The sequence below is a fragment of the Solanum lycopersicum genome, chromosome 5 (genome assembly GCF_036512215.1).
Source record: "Solanum lycopersicum chromosome 5, SLM_r2.1".
Lineage (NCBI taxonomy): Eukaryota > Viridiplantae > Streptophyta > Magnoliopsida > Solanales > Solanaceae > Solanum > Solanum lycopersicum.
The window spans coordinates 57,115,137-57,132,556 of record NC_090804.1 but is presented as its reverse complement, the minus strand read 5'-3'; the positions used below and the strand labels follow the sequence as shown (position 1 = coordinate 57,132,556).

The 17,420-nt window shown below is 34.5% G+C and overlaps 1 protein-coding gene across 1 annotated transcript; it reads left to right on the top strand.

Moving 5' to 3' along the window:
- The first annotated feature begins 11,930 nt into the window (after positions 1-11,930).
- LOC138348916 (uncharacterized) lies at positions 11,931-12,824 on the top strand. The gene has a single exon (XM_069298514.1). The coding sequence runs from the start codon at positions 11,931-11,933 to the stop codon at positions 12,822-12,824; it is 894 nt and encodes a 297-aa protein (XP_069154615.1).
- The last annotated feature ends 4,596 nt before the right edge of the window (positions 12,825-17,420 follow it).

Below are 17,420 nucleotides of genomic sequence, written 5' to 3'. Positions count from 1 at the left end.
TACGACAATACTAAATCTGGACAACGCTTATAAAGTGTTGCCTAAAATACTTATGGGGATGTTTTTAAAGTGTAGCCAAAGATTTTGACTTTTAGTTACACTAATATTAGCAACACTTCTAAAGTGTACTCTTTAATGGGATAACCTACACTTTATAAGTGTTGTTATAGTTGGCAACAACTATTTACATAAATGGCCACACTTTTAAAGTGTGTTATTTTTATAATTGCTAATACAACACATGAAAAATGTGGCCTTAGTGTTTTTCCCAAAATTTTATATTCCCTGTAACATTTTAACATTAAAATTTGATCTCCCTCCATTTTTATTTGGCCAAAAAATTAAAGCATTAAAGAAATATTAAAAAGAATAAAACATTAAAACAATAAAAAGGTCAACATTCCTAAAACTTCAGCTGAAACTTTCACTTTCAGCTGAAGAACACATTTTCGTCCAGAACTGAAGAAACATTTGCAAGAACTGAAAAAGAGGATCGAAGAACGAAAGAAATCGATTTTCGTCACAAATTCTGTCAAAGTTCAGCTGAAGAAAACCATTTTCAGCCGAAGAATCAAAGAGCAATGCGATTCCTCTAAAGCGAAAAAAAGAAGACAATCCTCCTCTCAGAGCTTCGTTGTTCAAGATTGGAGAGCTGAAGAAGACGATTTTCTTCAAAGATTCTTGGGTAAACTGTTGTTCCATCAGATTTCCTTTTGAAAGTTGAAAGAAAATGCGTCACAAATCAACTTGCTTCATATCTTAAAGCTTTAAGGTTGTTGGAATAGAGTTTATCAGGTAAGATATTTTATCTTCAAAAGTCTAAATTATAGCTCTAAGATTTTGATATTCTTTCGTGTCAGTCAAAAATTAAAGTTAGGGTTTTTATGACTTGTGTTATTGATACAAATTTTATTGATTTAGGGAGTTTAGTTTGTAGTTGTATGATGTACAAATGGGCAGATTATCTTTGACAGACTAATTTTTTCTCTTGAATGTTGAATGTAGAAGCTGAAGCTAAGTCAAAGGTATCTGAAGAACTGAGTTGTAGCTAAGTTATCTTTCTTCGAAGAACTGAAGTGTTGAAGCTGGAGATACCTATAATATTTTGTCCCTAATATAGATTTCGTCAAGTGTAAGTAGCTACTCTACATGAATTTGAAAAAGTTTTAAAGTATGTTTTAATGTCACTGTTTTTTAGTCTTTTTTAGTCTTCCTGAGTTCATGATTGTGCTCGTCTAAAGCTTGGTTTGTTACTTTGTTAACAACATTGATTCTGTCTTATAGCTATTTGCTGGTAAAATTTTTCTTTTTTCGACTACATGTCTTGAAGTGTCTAGAAGTCATTTTGTTGTTTGTCAAGTGCTTTTTTCCTCACTGACTTTATGTTTCTCCTTCCTATCAACTTCAATGGTTCTGTCATGCTCCACAAAGTGGTCTTTCTTTTGAGCTTCAGGGGGAAGAGACCTATGGTGGTATCCACCAACACTTTTTCTCTGTGACTTCAGTTGATCGGATGCCTTTCCTTTTAGTCTATGTCACACTGTGGATATTCCAGTTAGTAGTGAACACGAATAAGCCTACTGAAGATCTTAAAATACATTTATTCTTTTGTAATTTTTGAAGAATAAACATGTTGTAATTTGTACGCTTTCAAGTTTGAAACTTGTGACCATATCTGTAAGACTAGAGTCTATTCACCTTCGTGATGAAACTAAATAAAAAAATAGTTTTAACATATAAGAATCAACATCAGAAAACAATGTTGTTCTCTTCTTTACATTCCTAATCATAGAGAACCTTCTCACTTTTTAACTATATTTATCGGACTCTCCAAATATGTTATCACACCCATGCATATTCTGAAAAGTGAACTAGAAATCGGACTCTCCAAATTTGAGTTTCACTAGCTAAGTCTACTTTGTCCAAAAAAGTGAACTAAAAATCATCTTTTAAGACTGCATATTCTGCTATCTCTTGTTGTTCTGTTCCTCTTTAATATTAGAAATTTGGGGGTGTTCTTTACACCTCTACTCCTCACGATTTTCTTGTTGAATAGTGAATTCAAAGGCTCTAATTAGATGATTCTTGCTATGTTACTTATCTAGTACTTATTCATGCTTTATATTTGTTGAAGTGTTTGTATGGATGGAGCGATGAATCATTCAATTCTCTTTTAGAGTTACTAAAAGAGGCGATGCTCGAGCTGTAAGAGCAAAAAATTTCAGGATCAGCTCATGATTCCGTTCTTCAATAGGTATTTTGTATTTCACAATTTCTGTTAATAATCTGAAGTTATTTTACTATATTGAATCTTTGAAAATTTAGTCTATACTTTGTTTCTGTCACTTATTGTGTCCTTTTAGATTATATACCTAATTTTGGTTGTAGTTGTGTACTTCCCCCCTGTTGTTTACTGTTTTGAACTGTAATGGTTGTTGCAAGATATGGTTTTAATTTTGATATAGTTTTGTTGTATTATCGTGAATGAATTTGTTGTCACTTGTGCTAGTTAAGCTCTGTTATTATATGGTTTGAGTTTCATCTTGTTGATGCTGGTTCTTGTTGTTGCTGGTTCTTATTGTCTTCTTTAAATTGCTTCTCTCTCTTTTTTGCTTGGTTTACCTTTTGATTTGTTGTTGGAAGGAGTGTGGGCAGCTGTCAGTGAATAAAAATCCTGTAAGCTAATAATTAAGAGTTCTTGTATGTCCATGCTATGTTGAACTGTCCTACAAGCTCGGGTCATTAAATGGCCTTGTTTGAAACGATAAACTTCGTTTTGCAGCATTTCAAACACAAGCTTAGTGTGCTCGTAGTTATTATGATGAGATTCTTGAGAGGTATGCAGTTTGCTTGTATTATATAACCTTAGTTTGTCATAAAGGCTTGCATTCTTGCACAACAGTTCCACTTTTATCAGAGTACCAATCGGGCTTATAGCATGTGAAATATCTAGAGCTATACGTTAATTGTGGTCATTGTAGCTTTGATGATTATATGTCTGTGGCTTTAGTTAGCTTGATTTCTATCATGGGTGATACTCATTTGCTCTTCTTGTAAAGGAAATCTAGAGACAGATTCTTATGTCACCGTTATCTTTTTGTAACATCTATAAATTTTCATGGTATTATGTTTGACATTCTTTTGCTTAAATTTAGTGGTAAATTTAAATACAGGAAGGGCACTTACCTTGACAGACCTTCTATCCTGGGTATCCTTTATTAATGTGACAGAGAGAATTCTCCAACCAGAATTTGTGTTCCTTCACGGGGAGTTTCTTGTGATTCTTGACGGTCTAAGTTTGGGTTTGTGAACTTTCCAGCTAGTTTACTACTAAAGCTTTCTGTTTTTTGGTTTAACAGTATTTGTATTGTAGTTTTTTCATATAGGTTCATGACATCAACCCTATAGTACTTCTCATCTGTTGATGCACTCTTATTGTAACCTTTATTAGAAAAAATAGTTACATTCTGTCAACTTTGAGTGTGGTAATGTTGCAAGAGTTGTTCTTGATAAGTTGGATTGAGTTACTCATGTTGATTTGAGTGTATTTGCCAATCTTTCAAAACTTGTTAAGCTTTCATGTCTAACAATTCAATTGTTGGGAAAATGCCCAACTTGTTAAACATGTAAAGAATCTGTATTGCATTTGCAGGTTTATGAAATTGTTGGGAAAATGCCTAACTTGTTAAACTTGTAAACTTGTAAAGGCTTTTTGGTTTGTACTAAAACTTGTTTGTGTACTGCATTTGCAGGTTTCTAAAATCATATTTTCCTTGTTCCTCTTTTTTTTGTTCTTCCTATCAGCCTCCATGTCTTTGCTCAATATCAAATTGTGAATGTCAGCTCCCAGTTACTGCTTAGGCACGAACTGGGAGAGCTAGTCTCTTGAGGTCTTTTTTTTATGTACAAAATTGGAAAATTTCATTCAACATGCAGATTTTTTATGTACATGCTTAGCTAATTTAACAGGATTAACAAGACAAAAAACAGTTTGAACTTCTTCAATCTCTTCTTCTTTCTGTCTCCGACAGTTGTAGTGCTGTTCTTTGTTAGATTCTTTTCATCCTGTGCATTATGTTCTGCATGAGATTTCTCGGCTATGCGAGTTTTTTCAGCTGTTGGCCTTTTCTCAGCAGGCTTTTTCTCAGCTTTTCGTGCAATCGTTGGAAGAGAAAGGGAAATTTTACAGATGCTCTGATGGAATTTGAGATGATGTGTGTCTGTTATATCTTTGTGTTTACAATAAATGCAGTAATCCATAATTCACGTGATTATAAATGTTCTATATGATTTGCGTATATAAATTGATTTGGATTGGTTGTCTTACAATGAATACTCTCCAATTATGCACTTTCACATTTATTTCACTTACTTATAAATTTATTTTCAATGTGCAAGAAAATGCCGCTAATTCAATTTGAATTGTGGCAGAAGTAAACTCGATCTATTTTTGTAGTGAACGATGAAGAGTTTTTGTACTATTGTCATATACGTTAGTATGCATTTGGTATTTTGGAATTTATTGATATTAGAGATCTTTAAGCAATTACTTTCTAAGTTTTGGAGTTTTTGAACATGTTTCTTGAAGTTTATTTGAAATATATAGCTTCGATTTAATTCTGTGATCATATATTGAATATGTTCAATTCAATAGTATTTTGAAAATTGTTCATTTTAATGCTATTTAGAAGTGAATTTAAACATGAATTTTGAATTAAATTCAAGATTGTAGTTACAAATGTAGTTCTAGTTTGTGTTGTTGACCTTCTCCATAGATAGGTTTTAAATTAATGGTAAGTGGGTATTGGGTTGACATGAGTTCGGCTTAAGAGAGTGATTTCTAAGCCCTTTTCCACACATTCAGTTCGAGAAAGTGAATGAACTATGGTGTAGACTGTTCTTATTTTGCATGCTTATCGATGTTCGAGAGAAATCAACTTGATTTGAGGTAAATTGTTTGAGAAAGTTTACGTCCTCTATAGTAAAGATTACTTACTAATATTAACTGTCTAATAGTTACAATTACCTATTTTGTACATTGACCTATAGTCGAATCACATCCCAAGAACCCATAGCATTATTGTTATTTCGTGATTGTTTTGCTGTTGTTTTAGTTGATAATTAAAACCAAAACCCCCTTATTTGATATTCATGTCACCCCTTGAATTGAACTATGTTTTTATTTGACAATGTCTATTCCTATGATTGATTTGAACATGTTCACACTTTTCTATTGAATCTTAAACACGTACCACTCCCTATTATGATTCGACCCAACTAATTTAGTTGGTTTATATATTGACTAGCGACTGTTCACACATAGAATTGGATGAAGTGTCCTTGAAATGTTAATAAGTGACGAGCCATGCAGTTGCTCATGAAATGAAGAAAAGAAATCCAGTGGCCACCCATGTGAAGTCACAACTCCAAAAAGAGCTAGACGGGCCGTGCTACTTAAGATCGACTGTCTACTTGATCAAGAAGGAAATTCCACATTGTCTAAGTGTGGGTTCATGGAGGTCATGATGAGCATTCTACCATAAGATGACTCATCAGTCTGCCCAAAAAGTGTTGCGACATTGTAGTCCTACTTTTAGTAGGACTTGTTTTCACAAACTATTTTTAATTACTTAGTGTTTATTTTTGAAGGCAATCATCGTGAATAGTGTTCATAATAAAGAATCTTTTGGTTTACTATTATTATAAGTTCCTTATATCATGATTTCAATACTAAATTCCGCATTGTTTCTTAAAATAATGAGCGCTAAATACCATATTTCTAGTTGTGGGAACCATGACTAAACCATAACTATGAATTCATAATACAATTAATGTTTCATTGTTAGTTGCACTGATTGATTCTACTTTCATCGTGATTTCGTTTTAATGAATGCGCACATTAGAATATGCATGCATTTATTACTTGTTTGAGAGAAAAGTGATAGCTATGAAAAAGTTAGAGTCATATTCTATTAACTTATTATGAAGAAGTGTGCTCCAGAGAAGAAAGTCTACTTAATAAGTATGCAAGGATAAACATCAAAACACTGTAAGACTGAGAGGAAAAGAGTGAAATTCGTCTAATAGGGTTAATAAGCGTTTACATGTATCTAACCTTTTAGGAACAAGTAATATTAACAATCGATAGTTGCTTGTATAGATTTTTAAAATGAATTAAAGGTCATAGGGAACACAATCCTTGTCTCAATAAATCGACTGCTAAAATCTTTGAAACATTGTTGCTCTTGTTGAGAGTGAAACTAAATTCAACATTAGTTACTTAAACAATAAATACACAATATGTACTTCCTTTTGGAAATATTAGCCGCAATTGAATAAGATCATGAATAAGGTTATTTCTACTGTAAATTGTCACGACCCAACCCAGTGGGCCGTGCGGGCACCTACTCTAAAATTTAAGTAGGGGGAACATTGATGCCAAAGCGATTTAAAACATGCAAAAGATTAAGAAAAAATATATATAAAAGGAAATTCATGAGATATTTACACAAATAAGACTTTAAACAATACAAAGTTAAATTTGTAAAATAAATTTAATGCCCCCAAGGATGAAGTCTTATCAGGTACAAGAGCTTCTAAGATCTTAGGGTACAAAATACAGTAACTATTGACACTGCTTCCACCATAGGAAAGAAAGAGTAGAAGTTGTTGTAGATTGTCTTAGTCTTCACCTATGAAATAGAATTGACCCTGAAGCCATACTATGCCAAAATGCATAACAAGAGTAGTATTAGTACAAACCATACGTACTGGTAGGTATCATCCACCAACCTGTTGCGCATTGCATAATATAAAGAAATTAACCAACAGGAAACATGCAATAAGAAAGTACACCTCTCAACCTTTATCTCCCTGCCTTTACCACTCCCGTACACCTTAAACATACTAGTACACTTGACTCTAATTGTCAACTCTATCACCATGCTCGCTCCGTTCTTGAATCCTAGCTTAACCATTCTATCTCATAGCGGAGCTCCCTAATACAACGACTACTAACCCAGCCGACCACTTCAGACATGTCCTAGCTTTTTCTGCATCACCATTTTTCCCTTGACCACATTATGTACTCTACCGAGACTCGCTAACCATTTCTAATAAGAATCCCCTTTCCAAGGTAAGGCCTAACTACTTTTGCACCATGAACACTACCCCACTTGTTATTATTTATGAACACATGCAGCCTCTCTAAAGATAGTCATTATTGACAGCGGGACCCTCAATCTCAACTTACCTAACAACATACATAAAGATTAGGCATGAGAATTCAATGTTAATTATAGTAAAATAGGTATTATAAGTAATTACAACATCATAAACACACATATATAGGGAATATAATTCAATTATAATTTGAGGAGCAATCTAATATTCCCCCATATCAAGAACAAGTAGTCACAAATGGTTCTCTCGTGGAACTCACAACCAAACTGTTAGTGTGTTGGAATGTGACAACCGATCCAATATATGTGTTAGAACGTTACACTTAATCCATTATACGTGTCGGAAGGCCATAATATGAATTTTACCAGAAGGCTAAACCCCTAGTAAGGTCAACACAACTCACTTTTTCCATGAATGAAATATATTATGCAATGAGCATGAATTTATGACTACTCAAGTAAGTAAACCTAGCCTAGCTAGATGCCAAGGAATTGTAGAGGGATGGTAGCAGTAATCCTGACTTTCACACAGTGGATTTTAATTGGGAATGAGTGATTTGTGTCGACCTTGCGCTAGAAATCTATTTCTAGTTCCATCCTAATCCTACTGCAACCTTTTAAGCATTTGTAGGGTGATCTTTACCTCTTTTTGGCATTTACGGAAAAAAAGAGAATAAGACTTTGCTTCATTAAGTTCTGCCGCTAACCATCCAACTCTGGCGCTCCCAGCTGGTGTGGCACCACTGTAGCGGCACCACTTCACTCAGGTGGAACAGTAGGCCCTAGTTACTCACAATGTTTTCCCCTTCATAAGTAATGACGATTTGGTTCGTTACAATATATATACTAATTTACTTCTTGTTCGTCCCAAAATGACAGATGGATGAGTACAATGATCCAATCTAGAATACTTCAAAATGAATGGATCAGCCCATCATGGAACAATGAAAGATAATGCTTCTAACGTTTAGGAAAGAAAGAATCATACATAGGGAGTAAAGTAGGGAAATGAAGCAACACGCAAAGGAGTAGAGATTTTTTTAATTTGCTGGCTAGACCCCTCTAAAGCGGCATGATTATCATTGAGGCAGGACCTTCCGCGTGGTTGGAGATCAAAATCAATTTATAAAAGTTAAAGGGGAATGGTTTCATAATTTCCTCCGATATCTACCCCAAAACTCAAAAAACTCTCTCAGTTGCTTCACTTTGAACATTAGTATCCCTACTCTAGTTGCATCAATTTTTGCTTAACAACAGTAGAATAAAAACATCCAGTTGGGCAGAATGGGCTTGGCGTAGTTTTTAAAATTCACATGGGTTGCTGATGTACTGTGGTTTTACGTTGCTTTCAATGCTTTTTGCATAAGAATTGTGTGTGTCTAGAGCCCTTTTGTAGTAGTTTTAACAAGTTTTTATGTTTGTTTTACAGGAAAGATGTGCGTAATAAAAATGCAGAAGGCAGCTGGAAAATAGTGCAGAAAGACGAAGTACGAAGGCAATCGACGGTCCGTAGGTGGTGATATCATCGATTGTAGTTTAGACTGATGGAAAAGATCGGGGAAATATGACCAAGTGTGGAACTACGAAAGGGATGATAAATGGATCGTACTAGAAAACCATTGATTTTTATCAGAGATAGTTCCAGTACCCGAAGTTGGAGAAATTTTAACGATGGAGAGACAGAGGGCATCGACAGACCATGTTGTTAGTCCATAGATTGATTTAGAGAGGGTGTCATTTTAAGGAGAGAAAAATATTCTAAGTCTAGACTTACGGAGGCCGTCAGTAGGGGTTGTCGATCAATGCTGCGTTTTTTTGAAAAACATTCCTTATTTCAATTCCTTTTAATTTCGGACAATGTTTTCTATTAATAGGGTTTAAAGCCTCGTTTTTGGGGTTAAACATTGTTAGTATTCTTCTTGTTTTATTTTGAGATTGTCTTTTGAAACTTTGGCAATAATTCAATTTTCGGATTTGGTTTGAAGATTTTTCTTGCAATTTCAATTTGATTTTCTGGGTTTATTCTTATTGTTGAAGTAAGTTCATGATTTCTTCCTTAAAAATTATGAATTGTGATCCTGCTTGCAGGGGTTACTAAACCCACAATAGGGTTGGGGGAACAATGGGTAATTAACAAAGGAAACCTAGCAAATGAGCAATGTATCAAATAGGTTCTTTCATGTATTGATAATTCTTCCTCTTACAAGTCTTTTTAACAGTGACCAACAGTAGAACTCGTCTTAATGCTAGTTGTCGGACCAAGGAGATTGTAATAGGAAAAGAATTTCAATACAGATTTAGTGGGATACTATCTAATAGGCTAGATTCGATTGGTGCAAATTAATAACTAAGCCATACATCGATTATGATGTCTAATATGAAGTAAGAGTAAGGGTTAGTAAATTATACACACGTAGCCGAACCAAGGTACGGGGTGAGATTCTCTAGATGCCAGACCAAGGATTTAGATATACATAACTTAATCACTTTACATGCAAAACACTAGGGACGAATTTCTATTGCTAGGGATATGACATTATGAACCTATAGGAAACACATATACCCTAGTTAGTCTCACAACTTGATAAAAACACACTTTTTCCTTTCGTTCACTTGTTAACTTAGAAGTGTTTAAGAAACTTGTTTCACAAATAACCACCTCCCCTTTAATTACTTTTTTTTTGAAAAAATCCTTGGCTAAATAGACATAATTGTATATTGAAGTTATATCTAATCCATTTTTCTTGTGGGATCGACCCCAACCTACTAGTGGGTTCTTTACTTGATTACGAATGCTTATACTTCTTTAGGGAGGTGTAATTTGAGCGTAATAAATTTTGGCACCTCTGCCGCGGAATCTGGAATTTAGATTAACTTTAAATACATTATTGATATTTAGTCAACAATTTCCTAATTTTACTTTTTCTATTTCTTTTAGTGTGATGTATAGTGAATGCCAACTACAAAAAGACGACGAGAACCACTCATCCGTTCGATCCTTGACTTAATCGTACGTTGCAAAGAATTGAAAATCAACAGAACCCAATCAATTTAGGTGATGGGGCAATTTGTCAACCTCTTTTATCAGTTGAGGCACACAATCAAGTTCAAGTTTAAAATCAATTGGATAATGATTTGAGGATGAAGCCCCCAACACCAAGACCTCAGATTACTAGAGGAGAAACATTAAAATTGTTGATTTTGATGGACCTCTTGTCCTACCCTCTTTGCCACCCAAGCACACATTTTGGTGACGAGTAGCTACTGCAGATGATCACTGCGAGGGATTTATTCCTAGGACTTCCATTAGAGGACCCTGATGCTCACATAGACAAATTGAGGTCTGTGCATGAGACCTGTTTAGGTAGGCCAGACTTGGATATGAATGTCATTGGGTTGCAAGTGTTTCTTCTATGACTGATAGAAGATGTCGCCATATGGTTTATTGAGCTTCCCTACAACTTCTTTTATACTTCAGATTCGTTAAGAGATGCGTTCTTCGCAAGGTATTACCCAGTATCAAATAAGCTCAACCACAAAGATCAATTGAAAAACATTGCGGCACTACCTAAGGAGTGAGTGAGTAGATCTTCGAACATATGTACTGCATTTCTGAGAGGCATCCCAAATCAATGCATTGATGATGAGTCGTCAAAAGAGTACTTTTATCGGGGTCAAGATGATAACAATAAAACAATACTCGACACTATTGCAGCGGGTTCCTATGGAGAGTGCACATATGCAGAGATCACAGAGAAGTTGGAGATGATATCTTGCAACAACAAGGCTTGGAGCACTAGAAAGTAGGACATTGGGAGAAACACCTTTGCTGTACAAGCTACGAACAGCCTAACAATAGATGAGATGCGTGAAGAGTTGTCACAGATGAGAACTAAGCTAGGGTTGGTTTTGAAACATGTGAGGGGAGGAGCAGAAAAGGTAAATGAGGTGAACTAATTAACTAAACCACCACCACCGGTAGATGAGGAGAAGGAGGGTTTTCAACCAAATGCCCAAGGATCGAATCAGGAGAATTGGCGCCAAGATCAAGGAAATCAAGGTCGAAACTATGGTAACTACAATCGAGAGGGTCAATATGTTTGAGATGGGAACTACAATCGCAACAACAACTTCAACTGGGGTAATTATGGTAATAGGAATGACCGTAGTGGGCCCTATATTCCCCCACAAAATTGCGAAGTTGCTCCTAGGGACGGTGGAGGTAGTATGGCATGAGTTGAAGATATGATACAAAAGATCATGAGGAGATTCGATACTAGTGATGAGCATGCCAAGGGGATGTGAGGTGATTTATCTAATATTTTGCAAAAGGTAGATGCACATGTAATATAAATTAAGCATCTTGAGTTACAGTTTGCTCAATTGTCTACTACTTTGAATCCACGCCAACTTGGAACTCTTCCTAGAAACACCATCCAAAATCTTAAAAATGATAGGCATTGTATGGCGTTCACTACTCGAGGGGGCAAGCAAACCATTGATCCACCTATGCCGCATGTGGTAGAAGATGATATGAGAAAAGACAAAGAGGTTGTAGAAACTAGTGGAGAGTGGTGCACAACACGGTGATAGAAGCAGAGGTGTCTCAAAAATTTGTCCCTATTCCTAGACCTCCACCGCCACTCTCAGAACTTAGTGAAGAAGACTGAGGATGGTAAATACCAACGATTTATCACTATGTTGAAACAAATTTCCATTAATATCCTTTTGATAATATCTTTGGAACAAATGCCCGATTATTCTATGTTTGTGAAGGATATGGTGATAACAAAGAGATCAGTGAGTTTTGAGGATGATAACAGAATGCATCATTATAGTGGTATTGCTAGAAGGTCTCTTATGCAGAAAAAGGAAGATCCTGGCGCTTTCACCATTCCATGTACAATAATATTGCTACACTTTGCTAAACCACTATCTAATCTTAGTGCAAACATAAACCTCATGCCTCTTTCCTTTTATAAGAAGTTAGGCTTAAGTGACCCAAAACCTACTATGATGCGGTTAAGGATGACTGATCGAACAGTGAAGAGGTCTATTGTTATACACCATGATGTGCATGTAAAAGTGGAGTCATTTATATTTCTGGCCAATTTTGTGATTCTTGACTGTGAAGTTGATTTTGAGGTTCCCATTATTCTAGGGAGGTCATTCCTTGCCACATGGCGTGCATTGTTTAGGTTGAAGAATGAAGAAGCAACATCCAACATATGTAGGTCCATGAAGCAGAGTGGTGAGATCCAAACGGTATCTGCTATATCCTACAGAGTTGAGAGTATATCTAATGTACAAACTGAAGAGCGACTAGGCATCGAGGCACTAGCGACAGTTATTATGAATTTTGAGAGAGATGGTATTGAATATTATGGGTCTCTAGTGGCTGCAACCGAACGAAATGGATATCGTTCAAAACCAAAGAAATTGGAGTTAGATATGAAAAATCACGAGTCTTCACCCGCGAAACCGCCTATTAAGGAAGCTCCGAAATTAGAACTTACGGTTCTACCACCTCATCTGAGATATGTGTTATTGGGTAAAGATGTCACTTTGCAAGTGACAATTGCAGTGGATTTGAATGGGCAACAAGTAGAGTGTGTGGTGGAGGTTTTAAAGAGGTTCAAATGAGCCATTAATTGGACTATTGCGGACATTATTTGGATTCTCCTCTGTATTAGTTCACACAAAATAAACTCATGCCCGACCACAAGCATAGTATTGAGCATCAGAAAAGCTTGAATCCACTTATGCAAGAGGTAGTGAATAAGGAGATCATCAAGTGGTGGATGTCGGAGTCATTTATCTTATTGCAGACAACAGTTGGGTGTGCCTTGTTTAGTGCGTGCCTAAAAAGGGTGGGATGACAGTGGTGCCTTATGAGAGGAACGAGCTAGTTCTAATGTGGCCAGTGACATAATGGAGAGTTTGATGGATTACCAGAAGTTGAATTTGTGGACTGAGAAGGACCATTTTTTCATGCCTTTTATGGATCAAATTTTAGATAGACTCGTAGAAAAAGGGTGGTATTATTTTCTTTATTGTTATTTGGGCTACAATCAAATCTCTATTGCCCCAGAGGATCAAGTTAAGACCACTTTTACTTGCCCTTATGGGACATTCACATTCAAAAGGATGATGCTTAGGTTGTGTAATGCACCAGACACTTTCAATATTCTCAAATATGGTGGAAGACACTATTGAGGTGTTCATGGACGAATTCTCTGTGGTTGGAGACTCTTCTGATTAGTGTTTAAGCAATTTGGGTGAGGTGATCAAAAGGTGTGAGGATTGTAGTCTAGTGCTTAATGGAAAAAATATCACATTACGGTGAAATAAGGTATAGTGTTTGATGACACCCAATTTTGACCCTCCACAATAAATTAATCATGGAGTTTATAAATTTCAAACGTTTTAAATAATTGACTTTATAAAATTTAAAAATACAATTGATTTGCAAGTCAGTTCAAATAGTTTTGCATCTTTTTATAACTTTTAAATAACACATATATAAGCTTTATATAATTAAGTATTTAATTAGTGTATTTTACGAATATTTGAAAACTGTCAAAAAGATTTTAGTTTTAGTTAAAATTTGGCCAATTAGTCTACTTATATAATAGTTTATATTTTTTATTTATTGAATTTTTAATTAAGTTAATTATTTTATTTTGTTAAAAAATTAAGAAAGTTCTTTAGTTAGTTGCATTAATTCGGATTTGTTGTGTTTAGCTAGGTTTGGCTACATTTGGCCCAAATCGCATTTGGCCCAAGACTTTGGTATGATACTATTCCCTTTGTCTTACTTTTCGAGATGGTTTTTTTTTTGTTTCCGGGAAAGGTCAATGCACTCTAAACCTTATCTTTTGTTTGCGGTTTTGTTAGTTATGGTTGTTCTCTTTTTCTTGCGGATTGAGTCTTTTACATGTTACCATGATTTGGGAGTGCCCATTTTAAATGTTTAAAGGGTACGGTTCAAACCATTGTTGTTTCTTGCTACGTAAGTATTGTACTTAGGTGTTAGCTTTGTTTCAGTCTCCAAAGTTAGTAGTTGGGTAAATGAGTATTAGCTAGTAATGTCCTTTATTTCTACATGTGTTATTTTTGTATAGATTTTGTGTTTGAGTAATTTAGTGTCAATTGTTAGCGTATATATCTCACTCTTCCTCGACTATGAAACCTTCATGGTTCATTTTCTTATTCCGATAATAGCTTAATATAAAAGGATTATCTAGTTGTTAATAGTCATTGGTTCTGATGTTTTCTCATTGTTTTGTCTTATAATGTGATTTAAAATTTTGTAGAAGACTACTCTTACTTACTTACATTATCCGTTCTTTAAACTTCCTCTTCTCTCTTGCACTCACTGACTTTAAGCTTGTCTTAGTACATGATATACAACTTTCGTGTATGCTTTTGTGTGCTTTATTTCTTCCAACCGAGGGGCCTGTTTCAATGGGAAATAGTTTATCGTGAGACTGCTCATTAGCATCTCTCAAAAGTCGGGCTCGAATGAGTGAAAAAAATCTTTCTTAATCCTCATTGACCATATTTCTCTAATTCATTATCGGTAGTTCCGTTTTTGATTTGGTGAGATAGATTTTTGTTGCCAGTACTTAATTGGTCTGTTATTCGTTGTTTAGATAACGAAACGTCTCTTCTGAAAACTATATTGTTAGACTGTTTATGTCACTTCTCTGTTCTTGATAATTACTTATGGAAATGCATGTTTTTTTTTCATATTATATTTTGTTAATCTCCATAGAGCCTATTATTGAAGCATAAGTTGTTATCCTTTTGTTGAAGCAAGTTCTCTCCATTAGTTTCATGGTTCTTCTCTTGATTATGTTTATGATCTAATTAGTTTGGTTGATGTTAAGCTTCAATATCCAATCCGTTAAGATACCCAAATAAAATTGTTTCCTCTCTAATTAGTTGACATGTTGTTTAAGTTCTAAATAGATGGGTCAAGAAATATACTCACGTATTTTTTCTAAAGGTTTAAATCGATTTAACCATAGCGTTTCGCTACTGAAGCATGTTTCCCTTTTAACTCGAAGCTGCGAAAAATGTCAAATTTCCTTCTCTTATTCATGTTAAATTTTCTGCAAATAAGTGGCATACATTGTTTATCTTGTTTACTGTATTGTTTATGCGGAAAAAAATTGTTCAAGTATTATTCCATTGATACATAGTTTCCGTGACGCCTTAGCCTAACTCCGCATTGCATTTTTGAGCTTAATTATAACAACTAATGGTCTGCTCCATCTTGCTTTTCATGAACTGGTGGTTGAAATTTTAGTATCTTTGTGGCTTTATTTCAAAGATTTGTTTTATGCTTATGTGTTAGTTTGTAGGTTTGATATCGGTAGTCGTGTTGAGAGATTTTACTTTGTCTTCTTTATCTAAATAGGAAGATAAAGACCTGTAGTAGGCTGCTGTTCGGAATGTCAAACATTCAAATCTTATTCTTTTTTCGACTCGAACCCCAAAATGTGACATGTGTTTTAGCATATCAGGTTTAGTCCTCGAAATGTCAAATATTTGCCGTGTTTAGTCATGACCATGTTTTCTTAAATAATGATTTGGCTGAATGATGTTCTTTTATTTTTTTAAAAAATAATGAAATAAAAATAAATACAACTTCGTGTCCTTAGCACCATAAATTAGATTCATAAATTTCCATTTGTGGATTCATTTTTTTTAAATATAGCATGAGATTTATTGTTTGATGAATATGCGATATAATTTTTTCTTATGCATTTTGACCTTCAAAATTTCAATGCTCACAAGTATGTATAGATGTTTTTTTAGTATTTTAGAACTATTTTGATAGTTCTCGTCATCTACTAATTTAATTTAGTTCCCTTTGGCTATTTATTTATTTTGTTGTTGTTTTATTCGTTTTTTTTAAATTCACTTGTTGCTTTTAGATTTAATAGTTGGGTTGGTTACTTATTTGTTTTTTCTTGACTTCTTTATACTTTTCCTTGTTTCTTGTTAGTTGATTTTCTCATTTCAATTGATCTGTGTTTTGTTTAAAACATGTCTTATTTGCTTTATCATTTTGTGTGCTAATTTCTTTTCATTTCATTGCATGTGAAATTCGTCTGAGTCCTCATGGACTCTATCTTGCATTTCTAAATGGGCCACGAGGTCCCCAAATACTATTTTCATCCTAATCGATCTGCCATAAAGATCGACCAGCAGGTCTTGGAGTGCTAAAAATTTTAATAGGCCACGAAGTTCGAGAATTTGGGCCAAGCGTCTAATTTGTTTACACATTGTATTTTTCTATTTTTTGGGCCTAAGCCCTTTTTGTATTATCGTTACCTTGTTAGCTTAGAACATGTACAATCGAATGGGCTTAAGGCTCATAATGAAATGGGTCCAAATATCGGTCAAGGCGTATAGAGAACCCAAATTCGGACCCAACACTCTTTACTTTTCTCTCTCTCCCCCTCTCTTATTTTTCGTTTACTTATCTTCTGTTATTTGTCAATAGTATTAATGTTAAAGAATCCAAATCCCTGCAAACGCAGTAAATGTTTCATCGATTTAAAGTTAATTTTAAAGGGATTCTAAAATAACAAATAAAATTTCAGACCAATTCTTATTTAAATAGTAAAACTAAATATTTCCTTTTTTGTAAACAACTACAAATAATTCTCAATAAGCTAATTTTCAGAGGAATTTTAAGCAATTTTTATTAAGTTAGATTATTTAGCCAAATACATTAGTTATCGGATAATTGTGTGTTAGCAAACGTCTTAGGTGCTTTTAAGCCTTCCTAAGATGTTAATAAGAATCCCTGAATCACTTTAAAGTTATCAAAATGATTTTTCTTTTTAACTCTTTTGAAACAATAGTTTTCTTGATCTTTCTTAAAAATTAACTGGTTATTCTAAAAGTCGAAAACTTATAAAAATAATATTTTTCTCGAAACGTACAAAACAGTGTTGGGCCATAAAATCTGGTAGAATGAGATAGAGGTTGATCGAGCTAAAGTCAAAGTTATGGAGAGGCTTCCTCCACTTATCTCTGTAAAAGGTGTAATAAGTTTTCTTAGACATACGGGTTTTTACCAGATGTTTATCCAAGATATTAAAAAAAATTGGACATCCTTGGTGAAAACTACTTGAGAAGGAATGTAAGTTCTATTTCGATGAATCCTTCCTGAAAGCATTTGGAGAGTTTAAGGAAAAGTTGGTGTTCGCGCTCATTATT